This window comes from Ambystoma mexicanum, chromosome 9, assembly GCF_040938575.1.
Source record: "Ambystoma mexicanum isolate Mex_15411 chromosome 9, UKY_AmexF1_1, whole genome shotgun sequence".
NCBI lineage: Eukaryota > Metazoa > Chordata > Amphibia > Caudata > Ambystomatidae > Ambystoma > Ambystoma mexicanum.
The window spans coordinates 658,867,536-658,881,356 of NC_090931.1; the positions used below are offsets into that span (position 1 = coordinate 658,867,536).

Sequence of the window (13,821 nt, forward strand, 5' to 3'; positions counted from 1 at the left end):
TCTTATAGTACCATTACTGGCATTAAAGCCAGCATGGGCATGTTCTTATATGAGAACACAGCACATATTTGTGCAGCCACCATGGACCACACACAACTGCTAGTGAGGAATGTTAGCTTGTGGCAGGGCTTGGGTGGAAGCACATGAGGGTCTCTCTCTGCGTTCCTTGCCACAATCAATATGTCAGAACTGTCTAACAAATGAAAATGCTTCAGAAAACCTTCAACACCTGTCAATATATATAACCTGCTAAAATCTGTTTTTTTTGTGTGCATATTCCAACAGGGGATGACTATAGATTTGCTTGGTTCTGGCTCAGTGTCCAAGGGTTGAATTTGTTGACACACCGTCTTTCATTTCATGCAACAGACACCTGTATTTTCTCTCCGTTGCATGGCATCAATTGGCCTTGGACGTCTGCTTACATTCATAGTAGTTTGGTAGAGTGGGCATATGCACACTGATATTAATGCTACATATGGTGATCCATTCTTGTATGAAATGTATATCATATTACAATGATATCGTAACCATATTTGTCTTATGGTACTGAGGAACAATGCTATGTGATGCCACTTCCTGTTTTGTTAAGGGGTGAAAGGTTGCATACCAAAACTTCCCTTGATGTCACTGGGGTGTGGGGTGGTCAAATGACATCACTTCCGGTGATGCCACCAGAGGTCAAGGGTCATGTGATGTCACTTCCGCTACCCCCAGCATTTTGGTGAAATGAAATCCCTGCTCCATATTTGCCTCTCTGAGTGGTTACATTGCATTGAAATGCGAAGGCGCAGTATTCGGCTGGAGCTGAATAGCAAGAAGTTATTTATCTGGAGTCTAATAACAATTTTTTATCCAGAATTCAGCTGAATTTTTGCGTGAAGCCAAAGTTCGGTACACTCCTAATTTATGGTGGGCCTGTTCCCCTGGTCCAGTTTAAAACACCCTAGTGACTTATAAGCTACCATTCTTAACCTTTTGAAAGACCTATTAAATAACGTTTGTTTTGTTGCTTAAATCTTTGCCTGAGCAAACCCAGAGTGCTTCTTCATGTTCAAGTCTGTATTATCTGTATTCTCTTCTGCAGGGTGGTCGGGGTGTTAGCATTTTTATCAGTGCCTTGCATTTTTAAGTTTAATTAAAGGGTACTATTTTTATAGAACCTTGTTTGAACATTCTTTTGTTTTGGTACCACAATACTATTGTTGCTTGTGTTGCTTGTGTACTGGCTCACACCCCTCTTGAAGAGTATAGCATGCCCTCGGCCTGCGCTATCCTAAGAGGGCAAGGAGGTATATACATGTTGTGCTGTGCTGATTTAATCTTTATGTTTGGGATCATTACTGGGTTAATACTAGTGTGGGAATGAGTAGGACTTTGATTCACTACTCATCCCTGTATTCCTCCAAAGCAGCAGTCATTTTGTCACACTTATAACTGGGACTGAAAGTGTGTCTTTTATTTTAAGGGTTCTCTCCCGCAGGTGGCAAGGGACACAGAAAAAGTTAACAACTTTGTGGATTTCCTTAAAGGGACGGAGAGTTTATCAGCCGTCTCTGTGCTGTCTTTATTGGTACCTCTCTGTGGAGCTCATGCTCCTGAAATTTGCAATTTGGCAGTGGGGCCCCATTACGTTTACACTGCAACATTTGCACTGAGGGGTGCAAATATAAAGGGCAAAAGATGATGTGCAAGCGTGTTCACCACCTTTTGCCTTCACATTTGCACTCTGCAGTCCCAAAGTGAGTAAACACTGAGAACTAGGGTGCTCATCGGTCCTAACTGTGTCCAAAAGGAAGATCTGTTCTCTGTCCAAAGCTAACCTATTCTGTCCCTACCACTATCAGACAAACAAAGGCACAGTAGAATGACTCCCTTCTCCTATTGTCTGCTCTTTAGCACAGTCATCACTTTAGTAACTTCTCCGTAGGTAGTTCTTGGCACTATCCTGACCAGTTCATACAGTTCAGAAATAAGACTCTTCAGTTCCTCTATCGTGTTCTTGACACCTTGCTTTCCCCTTCTGAGGTTATTCTTCTCTCTCTTTTTGTTTATGACACTTGTTACTTCTTCTCTACACAATGCCCACTCTTTAGCCTTGCTGGGCCAGCTAGAGATGTTCTCAAAAGGACCCCGGCCTCCTGAGCTCTGCCCGCGCATCATCCTTCAGTCCTTTTCTCCGTGCAGTCGGGGCTGGACGCACTTGCATCACCGGGAACATTTTTCTTATTCCCTTTGTCCTTCCTTCCTGCTCTGGTTCCATGGTCACATGGTCCTCCGTCTATGCCGGAGCATCTGGGATTTGTGTCCTGGTCTTCATGCGAACGTCGCTTCGCCAGGGCAGATCCCCATTCTCTCTGCTTGGAGTGTCTGGACCCATGTTTCTACTGCGATTCCCTCTCCATCCGAGCACTCCAACGTCGTCTTCTTCGGTGGGAGGAAGTGTTTCAGTGCGTTCCTCCTCCTTATTTCCACCTTTTCATTGACGAAAAGCCTGGTAAGTTCCTTACTTTTTAGGGCGCCCTGGGCCAGGGGACCCCATCCCGGGGTCTTACAGGTCCGAGAAGGGCTTGAGTAGCTCTGTTACCAGGGGTTCCCCTGAGGTGCCTTGTAGGCCTAATAGGCGCACCAGAGTTTTCTCTGAGGGTTCCCCCGACTGACCTGCCAAAACCAGACCACGTTCCGAGGATCACCTGCTAGGTGCTAAAGTTCAGCCCAGTTCATCTGTGGCTCTGGATACCGGAGTTCGCTCTGAGGTCTCTATTTATGGAGATTTCCACACAGACACCGTGGTACGCCCTGAGGTCTCCGTTTCTGGAGCTTTCTGCACCGAGGCATGGCTTGAGGCCCCTCTCGAGGGAGCTACCCGTACTGGGGTGAAACCTGAGGTTCCTCTTCTTGAGGCTAAGGTCTGTACCGACAAAACCGAGAGACCTGCTTTGAAGGTCTTGTTTGTGAGGTGGATTCCTCAACATTCCCGCACTCAGGGGCGTAGTGATACCGGTTCTTGTCAAAGGGGCAAAGAGGGTGGTAACTCCTACATTACTGGCTCTGCCGAGGTTCCTCCTCTGGAGGCTAATTTTGGGGCATCCTCCAAGATGTCCAGTAAACATCTGAGACCTCCCAGTACCGGCTCTGCCGAGGATCCTTGTGTCATGGCTGAGGTGTTGATTAAGTCCCCTGACCTAAGGAGACAATTGCCTCATCTACACATGTGACACAGTTCTCTTCACGTGTCGACAAAATGGCAGCCCAACCCTCATGGTCCACGGTGACCCTTTTGGATACTTCCCTTACACCTAGGCTCACGACGTTGGGTTTCCACATCATATGGACAGCAAAAATCTGTTCTGCCCTTCTTATGACTGGCATGCTCAGACACCGCTGCCTCATACTGCCTCGCTTCCTCCTGCTTCTGCTCCACTGGTCTATGTGGACCCAGTCAGTGGCGGGCCTTCCTGGCAACCATCCTCATTGCGTTTGTGGGCGATTACCGCGTTGTGCCATAAGCCATTTAAACTCATGGACACTACCGATCTCAAATATCTTTCTTGGAAGGTGGCCTTCCTAATCGCAGTGACATCGGCAAGGCAAGTAAGTGAGCTCCCAGCTCTTTCTGTGGAACATTTGTTCCTTACTTTCCATAAATATAAGGTGGTGCTTCGTACTCATCCTTCCTTTCTGCCTAAGGTAGTTACCGATTTTAATTTGAACCAATCGATCTCATTACCTGTCTTTTTTCTGAAACCGCATCGGATGCAGAGAGAGTCTTACATAATCTCGATGTCAGGCGAGCCCTGAAATTCTAATTCGATAGAACGAGCGACCTAAGGGGCTCCTTGCAACTCTTCGTCACATTTCACGATCCTAAAGGGAAACCGGCTTCCAAGGCGACCATCTCTCGATGGATTGCCTCATGCATCTCGGAAACCTACAGCATTCAGGGCCCTCAACCCCCTAAAGGCATCTATGCTCATCTTGTACGTGGCAAAGTGGCTGCTTTTGCCTTTCAGAAGTATGTTCCTTGGGAAACCATCGCCAAGGCAGCTACATGGGCTTCCCCGTCAGCCTTTTATAAGCACTATTGCTTGGACCTGAGCTCCAGGGCTGATGCCTAGTTTGGCCAGGCTGTCCTAAAAGATTTGTTCCAGAAGGGGGTTTCCATCCACCCAGATCAATTCAGGTGTGTGCTTGGGAATCTCTCACAAGTATGGAGGAAAGCGGACGGGACATAGGAGTATAACAAAGTTACTCACCGTAGTGACTATTTTACTCCTAGTCCATAGTCCCCTTTCCTCCATACGCCCGCCCGCCTGCCTTCCCCTCTAAAAAGTATCCTATATTATTGCTTAACTGGTTTCAGACCTGGCGATAGAAAAGTACTGAAGGGCGATGCGTGGGGCGGAGCTCAGGAGGGCGGGGTTATGGCCACGTGCGGTACCCCGCGTAAAAACAGAAGGACAAACATTTTCAATTTTTTATGCTTTTTACAAAAGTGCTCCGGTCCCATCCCGAAGGACGGAATGCCCCACAAGTATGGAGGAAAGGGGACTATTGACTAGGAGTAAGATAGTCACTAAGGTGAGTAACTTTACTATTCTCACTTGTATCCACTTCCTCAGTCTTACTGGAAAGAGTATGAATGTTCTAGTAGTGATTCTCACTTGTCTTCACTTCTTTAATCACTTGTCTTCACTCCTTTGATATTACTGAGACAAGTATGAATGTCCCTGTAACGATTCTCTTGGTTCTTTACTGTTCTCTCGATATTGGTACGAGTATCATGGTACACACAATAATTCGTAGGGTTCTCCATTATTTTGTCTTCATGGAGACGAGTCTGAGTGTTCTGATGTGACTTCCCCCTTTCTTTAGGGAACATTAACTTCAGGTCCTCACTGGGACGTGTGTGATCCTTACACTTGCTTTATTTGGTATCCCTCCAGAGTCTCCAGCCTTCCCCGTAACCTCTTTCTCTCAGGGTCAGTGCACGTGTCACTGGGCCTCCGTTCAGGTTGGGATGATTTCCTTGGTTCGTCAGGCTGGCTTCCCGCTTCTCTTTGTCTCTTTCTCTCTTTGTACCCGCTCCGTGCTGTGAACGGGTCTGCGTTCTCAGCGTCGTTGTTGGACCTAGAAGTCCACCGACACCCCGTCACGCAACCACCTCGGATTTGGCAACATGTCTGAGGTTTCATTCCCTCAGCTTCTCTTGCTTCAGGCTCCTCGCCCGTTGCATTCGCATGCCAGCTTTCTTCCACGCTTGAAAGCTACACATCCCGGTCTCTCACAGCTCTCCTCGCAGAGCTGATTCAAAACTCCCGGGCTTCTCTCTCAAAGAGGACTCCTCCTCCCTCATTTATGACGTGTTGCTGGGTCTTCCTTGCGTAGCATCAAAGTCCCTTTTCTCTGTTGCTTGAGCACTCTACAGTACTCGCACAATCTTCTTCTCAGTATTGTATACATTTTCCTCATCATGTTGGCTTAATGTTTCTACACCATAATAACAAACATTTACTTGTTCTTCATATCTTCTTTGGGTAGGAGCTGTTACTGGTGGGTTGTGGGTCAGTAACTGAAGGAGTTCCTCTTAGAAACAGGAGTCCTTGTCCCTAAGGCGGGAGTCTCTCCCAGTGAGATCCCGCTTGCCTTTCCCCCTAGGGAGTGTATCGCGTAGTGGGCTCACCTCCCTAGCCTCGCGAGGAAAGGCTCCCCCATGGGGAGAAGTGACTGAATCCCACGATTTATCACACATGCTGGACAGCATTTACTTTTTACTGTGAGCGCTGCTTGTCATGTCTGCATGGCAAGCAGTGTTAGGTAGGTTTTTCTACAATCCAATTGGTATTGGACTCTACAAGACGTAGCCCTTGGCTTTAGGGCCCCAACCTCTAATATAGGCCTGTACTACCCAAGGTTGGCAGATTGGCAGAGCAACCAGGCTTATTTTAGGAGGAGGAATGTGAGCTGTAAATCAGTATAAAGAAATCAGAACATACACAGACCTAAAGAAACACTATCACACTTGCATTTATACCACAAATAGTGATTTATTGTATATATTACAATGCAGTTAGAAACTGAAGGAATATTGTATCAACAAGCAACATCAAACATACATTTAGGATAGTAAGGAGGAAAAAAGCAGGCGAGTAAATTGATATATACTTTTCTTATCCACACAAGGAGTGACTTCAGTTCAGGTCAGTATTTTAAATGAACTCTGCATTATTCAAGTTTAGGTAAGTCCAAGAATGTAAAGAGCAACTATCACAGGTAAGCAATACTAGTAGCTACTCTTATAACGGTTAGGCAGTCTTTTCTCTAACAAGAAAGAAGTTCTTCAGTTCAGGTTTTGGAGGGAACACGCATGGCCTAAGCCAAGAGGTTCAGAGGGTTTACTTTTAGGAAACAAGCAATGCCCAAGTCGAATCTACCTGATCATTGCGCCGCCCGTAACTGCGCTGATTAAAAGGTTGACACCAATTACAGCGCGGCGCTGTGATCAAATAGATCACTTTACCCACTTCTCTCACCCCGCATGCCCCTCCCCAAACCACCCACCTCACTTACCTTTACGCCAGCACACTTCTGTGCGCGGCGCCGACTCCCCGCTATCCTTGAGGCGTCGGTTCCTCTCACTTGCGTGCCACGGCAGGGTGCATTTTTTTCTTTTTTTTTTTACTTTCTTGTCCCCCGCTTACCAAAATGGTAATGAGTACAGGACTCCAAGACTAGAATTGTGTTCCCTTCCCGTAGACTTCTTCTACTTACATTCCTTTTGGGCTTCTGAGCCCCGTATCCCTTTTAGGTAAATCTCATTGGGCAATGTACAGGGTTATTCTTCTCAGATTTATAATTCTTGTATCCCATCAATTTGGCACACTTCCCAACCAAGCATAGGATTATCTCCTTTTCACTTCCAGGCTCCATGACCCCCTTGTTCTCAACTTCTTATGTGGGTGCCAGTCTTAGACTCGCTAACAGCTTGGTTTACTCTCCTGTCAAGCCATTGTCCTCTCATGAACTTTCTCTCTTTCTCTTACAGGGTACCAGCTTCTCGTTTCTTCAGGCCTTTGCCTTTCACATGAGTGCAGGTTCCAGACTCGCAATTTAGGGTTGTACTTGCTTGATTTACTCCCCTGCCAAGCATACACTCTTTCCCTTGGTTGCTTTTTCCTTAATTAGGCTCCCAGGCACTGTTATGCTTGGATTCTCATATGGGAGCGGGTCCCAGACATGCACTTCGTTGTTGTATCTGTTTGGTTCACTCTCCTGCCAAACATATGATTCCTCTCTCTTAATTATTCTTGGGGTCTTTGACTTTTAAATGGGTGCGGGTCCCAGACTCACAATGTCCCTTCAGGGTCTGAGACCCTATTATTCCTTGGGGTCCCAGACCCACTTATACTTTCATTTCCATATGGGTGCACGTCCTAGATTCGCAGTTCCTTCCCAGGGTCCCAGACCCTCTTGCTCCAACTTCTCTCTTTATCACTTTGCTTGCCCGGACCTCCAATGCCTCACGGGTATCCTGTGTACCTGTTAGCTTCTTCGTTGCAGGTACCAGCATTTACCGAGCAGCTGTGTTGTTCCTCGAGGCTCTGGTAGCGTTTGGGTGAACAGCAGGGTCTGCAGTGGCTCTGCGGAAGTCTGAATCTGTCCGGCTCTGCGTCCCTCCTCACAGGTGCTTCACCTGGGCCTGGTGTACCCAGAGGTTTGTTTCGGCAGCAGCGCGAGCGGCCCTTCTAACATGGACCAGGTATGTGTTCTCTTTTTCCTCGATTCATAGTTTCCTGTTCGGCTCTTGTTGGCTCGACGAGTGCACAGCTCCCGCCGTTTCTCCGAGGATGATCATTTTTTTCTGTGTCCCAGCTGAGCTCATTTCAAACTCCTGCACTGGTTCATAGCTTTCGTTTGGGCCAATGACATTCCATGACAAGCTATACCTCTCACATTGATCCACCAAAGTGATCCTCTGACTCTCGGTCATCTTCATCTTCACAGTACTTCTTTTAAAACCTGATGCAAAGTACTAAGTTGGTATTTCAGTCCTGTCAAGTACATTCATCCGATTTCTTTGACAATAGAACATATTGGTTCTTGCTACAGGGGAACTTGTAATGTGGAAGGGGCTGGCGGTATCGAAGCAGGGGCATACAGCGTCTCCTGAGAATAGTCATCCCCAATTCCATAGTGGGCTTCATGTGATCCTCCTCGGTGCACCACCCCCAGGGGGATCATTGTGCTGTGGACGCACTGCCCTGATCCAATGGGAAAGGTCACCACCTAGGGAAGAAGGGACAACATCCTAAGATTCGTCACAATACACACACTATTTGACAGTTGAAATGATTTGTATCTGGATGAATTCACAGATGCAAGCATTATCTAGCATTTCTTGGAAGGTTAACAAAGAAAATATGCCCAATTAATTTGAGATTTTCTGTGCTAACCTTCAAAGCAATGATGAACCACACTGGTCAAGCCTTGCTCTCTTTGCCATCGTATTTATATCCAATGCAGGTTATAAATCCAAGATAGGCATTCTCGCTGAGAACATGTGCATGCTCAGGGTAAAGGCATAGCACTCAACCTGTCAACGTTTTATTTGGGTCTTCTAATGTTAAAGTGCTGATGATCAAACATTAAATTTACAGTGAAAAATATGAAACAATTTGAACATTTTGGAAGCGTATTCTAGGAATTTGATGGTGGGAAAGGAAAAGGATCTGACCTGGTGGGCCTGGGTCAGGTCTGGAGGAAGTAATATGCCACTGGGGGTGCCAGTGAACATAGAGGGCGCTGATGGTACTTGCCTGCAGTACACTTGCTCTCCAAAGGGCCACTTTTCCTCCAGCCAAGCTGTACTGCCCTGTGGTCTATGGGCTTGCTCTCTGGCTGTACCTTCCCACCTCCTTGGACAGCCTGTAATTGGCTAGTGGGCATACTAGGCTGACTTGGAAGTGGAGACTTTGTGCAATGGGCAGCGGTGGAGTGTGTGTGTTGGGTGGGTGTGTGTATGTGTGTGTGTTGTGCATGCCAGCACCAGCTCCACTTACCACCACATCTTGTTCACCTTGCCATTCCTCTCCCACAGAAAGTCTGGCAATGAGCTATTGACAAGTGCAAAAAAGTAGGCACGTTTACACAGTGCACCCCCTGTACCTGCCCCATATCCCAGCCAGCACATGGTAACTGGTAAAAACCGATTGGGGTAGATGGCCATACTAAAGAAAAGCTCTCCACATGCATCGCAGGTAGCAGGCTGCATGGCTCTAGAGATCATGCTGTACCTGTTCTTTGTGAGTGAAACGTGCACCGTTACAGCCTGTCGCAGACCAGATTGCAGTGCATTCGAGCACCACAAGAGAGAGAGAGACCTACCTACTATGGTGAGCACTTTCATGCTGGACCACCAGATCAAACAGCAATGAGACGCATGAGTTACCCCTTCCTGGGACACCAGACCCTGCCGAATTGAGACGTATGAGGCGCCTTAACCCAAGCCTTGAAAAAGATTGTCTGTTGGTCGAAACACCTGTCGGCAAATCAATAAGTAATCAAACCACAATGTTCTAAGGCAATAAACAAGTGGACCTCCAAACCTTTTTAAAAATGAACAATGAATGAGAGAATGACAACTGCAAAGATGCTTACAACCCTATGTACAAGCACCATTTAGGTGGGAACCTAACCAAATACCTAACTCTCTCAGACGCAGGGCCTTATAGCACTGGCCCTACAAACGGCAGCTTGCGCAAACAAACCCACTATTCCATTGGAAGTTAGGCGCAGCAACCTAGAGTTCTCTCACCACTCCCTTGAAACACACAATGATAGTTTAACAAACTCTCATAGTGGGAAATGCTTATCAACACTTAATGGATATGAGTTTTGTGGGCAACATCCTAGGGCCCATATACAACGTCAATAGTAGGTCATACAGCTAAAGACAAGACGAAAAAAGAAAAGAAAAAGGTTCAGGATTAATAGTAAAATATATAATGCACCAAACAATTGTGTACACAATGGGCCTCATTCCGGGTTTGGAGCTAACCATGGAGTAATTAGCTCCATGGTTGCCTCCGAAATCGTCCCAAATCCGGCATGGTGAATGGAGTAATTACCGGTCCATTCCAGGGTTGGAGGGACCGGTAATTCCCCATTCACCTTTTGCCCTTCCCCATTCCCATTTCTGCCCCATAGGGCTCAATGGGAATGGGGAAGCTGGTAATTACGGCACTGTAAATTACAGTACCGTAATTACCTCCGAGGTACCTTTGCGGGTCCCATACTTAACTCCTGCTAAAAGCAGGAGGTAAGGAAGGACCCGCAAAGGGACCTCGGAATACGGAGGTAAGGGATTACCGGCATCGGCACCCTTACCGGTGCCGGTAATCCCTTACCTCCAACCTCGTAATGACCCCCAATGCAACTAAGCCACGCTCACCGAGTTGTTTACTTGGACAGGCCATACAGGGATGGGTTGCCAACATCTTATGAAAGCACCAAAATAGAAAAATGCATTCAGTGGGTATACATCATTTATGACACACTGACTGCATGTATGTGTAAAGACAGAGCATATTCCCTGCATTTTAGCTTAGCCGATATCATGAGTAAGAATCATCAGCAATTACAAGCACCTCAAAAAGTTGTACTCGCATGTTGCAGAAGTCAGATCTGTTCACTAGCTAGCCGCAAAAAGCCCATGCAAACGGCACAGCGTAATTTATATCCTAAACACCCTGCTATCAGTTCCCTTGCAGAGGGAAGCATAGAGTGTTAGAACATGTTTCAGTTTGTGTGAGCGCCATATTAGGTGAATTACTGGGAACAAACACTTGACTCAAATCAGAGTGCAAATCTGGGCGCCATGTTGGAAAGCCTGAAGCGCTGATGTATAAATGCACTTGGCTGAGTTGAAAGTTCCCAATGTACGTTACTACTATCGTCTTGAAGTGAAAGGTAGAAAAAGCAGATTAAGAAGCCATTGATGATCTATCCGTAATGGTCTGCACAATTGGGGTATGACATAAAATTAAGCACTAACGCTATGCAGAAATTCTGATCTAATTAGTTGCAGAATTAAAAATGCAGAACAGGCAAACCATGAGGAACAGAATAAGAAAACAATATACCAATGCAGAATGAAAGAAGAATACATCTGTGTTCATAATTAATGACAATGCATGAAAAATCATACCGTAGTGCACAGAAATTATGAATTATTAGCAAACTATGCAAGAAAACGGCACGGTTGCACAGTGACCTGCAATTAGTCTCACATTCAGACCGAACAAAGGAATGAGATTCAGCCCAATGATGTGAGAGCGTGTCTTGAAAATCAGTCTTTCTTCCATCAGAAAGAGTCGGTCTTCAATATCGCCCCCTCAGCATAGCTCTCAACTCACATGCTTTTGGGGGGTGTCACCCGCCTTGTAAACAGCTGACTCACCCACCAAGCCTCCTGCTCGCCCATTTGTTTCAATGAGCATCTCACCCGCCAAAACCAAAATCGGGTGTTTTCACCCGCCTTTGCGACACAAATGGTTGAGAGCTATGCCTCAGCTGTGCCTGTTTTTCTCTTTGTGAGGGAATCATGTGCTGGCCCTGTGCATATAGTAACTGAATGTGCTGTAATTGGGAGGAAAGCTTGTACTTTTGGAAACTTTGCATCAGAGCTGCCTAAAATCTGACGTATGGGTTCCTGCGTGCTTCCAGTGCTGTCCCTGTTTGTTGTGTGATAGTATCTTGCAGTGTTGCTGACCATCATGCATCTGTCCAGTGTGTGGTGGAAGCTTTCAATGCTGCTGCCTATGCGGTCCCTGTTCTTTGTGTGAGGTTCACTTGCTCTGATACGCATACTGTATCTTTCCTGTATGCCGGGGGAAATTTCAACTTCTGTGGCGTGTTTTGTCTTTTCTGTGTGTGAATAAAGTTTGCACTGTTTGTGCCAGTACTACATCTGTTTAGTAAGTTAAAGTAGTGGCGTGACACACATTCATGAAACATTATTAAGGACTTTAAAGACCATACTGAGTAGTATCAGGAGTAGCTTTATATGGACAGTTTGTTAGAAATTTGATATTTTTATGAACATTGTGCCAGTAAAACTGTTGAAACTTCTGGCTGCACAGTGCACTAAACCTATTTTAAAACCTGGTGGAAGCAGAGGTTTCACCACATCTCCACTCGATCTTCTGGCGTGCCTGGCTGGGAGGAAGAGTATCTGCCCCATTTTTGTATATTGGCCCTCATGGCAGTCCATTGTGGTTATCAGCCTGGTCAAAGAATGTTCACCAGCTGGAATTCTTGAAACACCAGACGGTGCTTTGGGTAGTGTACCACCTGCAGGTCCTGGCTTACTTCTGTTCTCTTCTCCATCTCTGAGATGCCATCGGAATTCCCTCCACGTGCCTGTGAATGCCGTGGAGCAAAGGGTCTTTCTCTGCCATCCCTGATACATCGAAAGAGGATATGAGGGGGGGCACCATGGGGGGGGGGCCACACAGGGCTAACGTTGGTGGTAGCAAAGCGACTGACAGCCACTAGCACCCTCTCACTTTCATTGACTCGTGTAGTGGTTTGTGCAACTCTCTTTAGTGGAGGCTTAAGGGATATGGGCGGAGACAAGGCAGAGGCACAGATACAGCAAGCAAAGCCAGCGGTAGTTCCACTTCCAAATTGGGGGTGCTCGCAGAGAGCCGGTGGGGTTGGGGGAATGAAGCGATAGCCGCCTCCAGCAACCTTTAAATAGATGCCTGCTATATGTAATGAATGAGGCTAAACATAGAGGTACATGCTATTAGCACCATGGCTGCCCCCTTACCCCCTTCCGGGTCCGGGTTCCCGAAATAGGGACCTACCGGGTCATTCCAACCTTGGAGGACCCGGTAAGTCCCAATTCCGGGAAGCATTCCCCATTCCCATTCGAGCCCCCATAGTACCTTTCGCATAGGGTGTCAAAAGTCGGCATGGATCCTGAGTTTGGAGATAGATCAAGAATAACCTGAGCGTGGCCTGGATTATTGGCTGGGTTTACGATGGTGCATTGAATGATATCATTAGTAGTCAGGCTGTAACTCCTACATTGATGGTCATGGCTAGTATCAGGCAAAACAGTGTAATCTTCAAATGTTTTTCTAAAAAACTTAGTATTACTGTGATTTTAAACTTTTTGAAAAAAGTTGCCCTTCGAGCGTACTGAGCATTGGGTAAGCATTCCTGCCAGTAATATATGCCTACATATGCAAAAAGAAAAGATGCTAAATTATGTCTTCCAGGCGATGGTGTCTATGGCCCTGAACGTCTCGTCCAGCAGGATCACGTGCCATGTCAAAAGGGTTGGCGGTGCTTTTGGAGGAAAGATTTCCAAAACCGCCTTATTGGCATGCATCACAGCAGTAGCAGCCAACAAGTAAGTACATTCATTATACTTTTTTTCTTATTTTTTTTAAATAGGATATTGCACAGAAACATTTTCGGCATCATTGCTGGATTGGAGGAAACAAATATACTTAGCTATATTCGAATTTGTACTCTGCCCATTTCCACTTAAGACATTGGAGCGGTTATTGGGACCATCTCCTGCAATGCTGGTGAATCACTGTCAGGAGGGGGTTCGAGCCTCGCATCTGGAGTGAAGCGAACAATGTCATTTTACCAACTTGAAAATGATAAATAGCATTGACAGACACATTGCCGTTCGTAGGAGGCCCTTCCCGTGGCTGGAATCTTCTACGCGTCTATGTAGTAGACACCCACGTTAAGCTTACACATGTCGTCATCCCATGTTATGTTAAATGCCAGGCATTGGAA

At 46.4% G+C, this 13,821-nt stretch overlaps 1 protein-coding gene across 1 annotated transcript in view; it reads left to right on the plus strand.

Moving 5' to 3' along the window:
- Positions 1 to 13,821, plus strand: part of AOX1 (aldehyde oxidase 1) — a 738,465-nt gene that overhangs the window by 397,702 nt on the left and 326,942 nt on the right. The window contains exon 22 of the mRNA XM_069615435.1: positions 13,287 to 13,420. Within this exon, the coding sequence (XP_069471536.1) occupies positions 13,287 to 13,420 (134 nt within the window). The remainder of the gene's footprint in view (positions 1 to 13,286; positions 13,421 to 13,821) is intronic.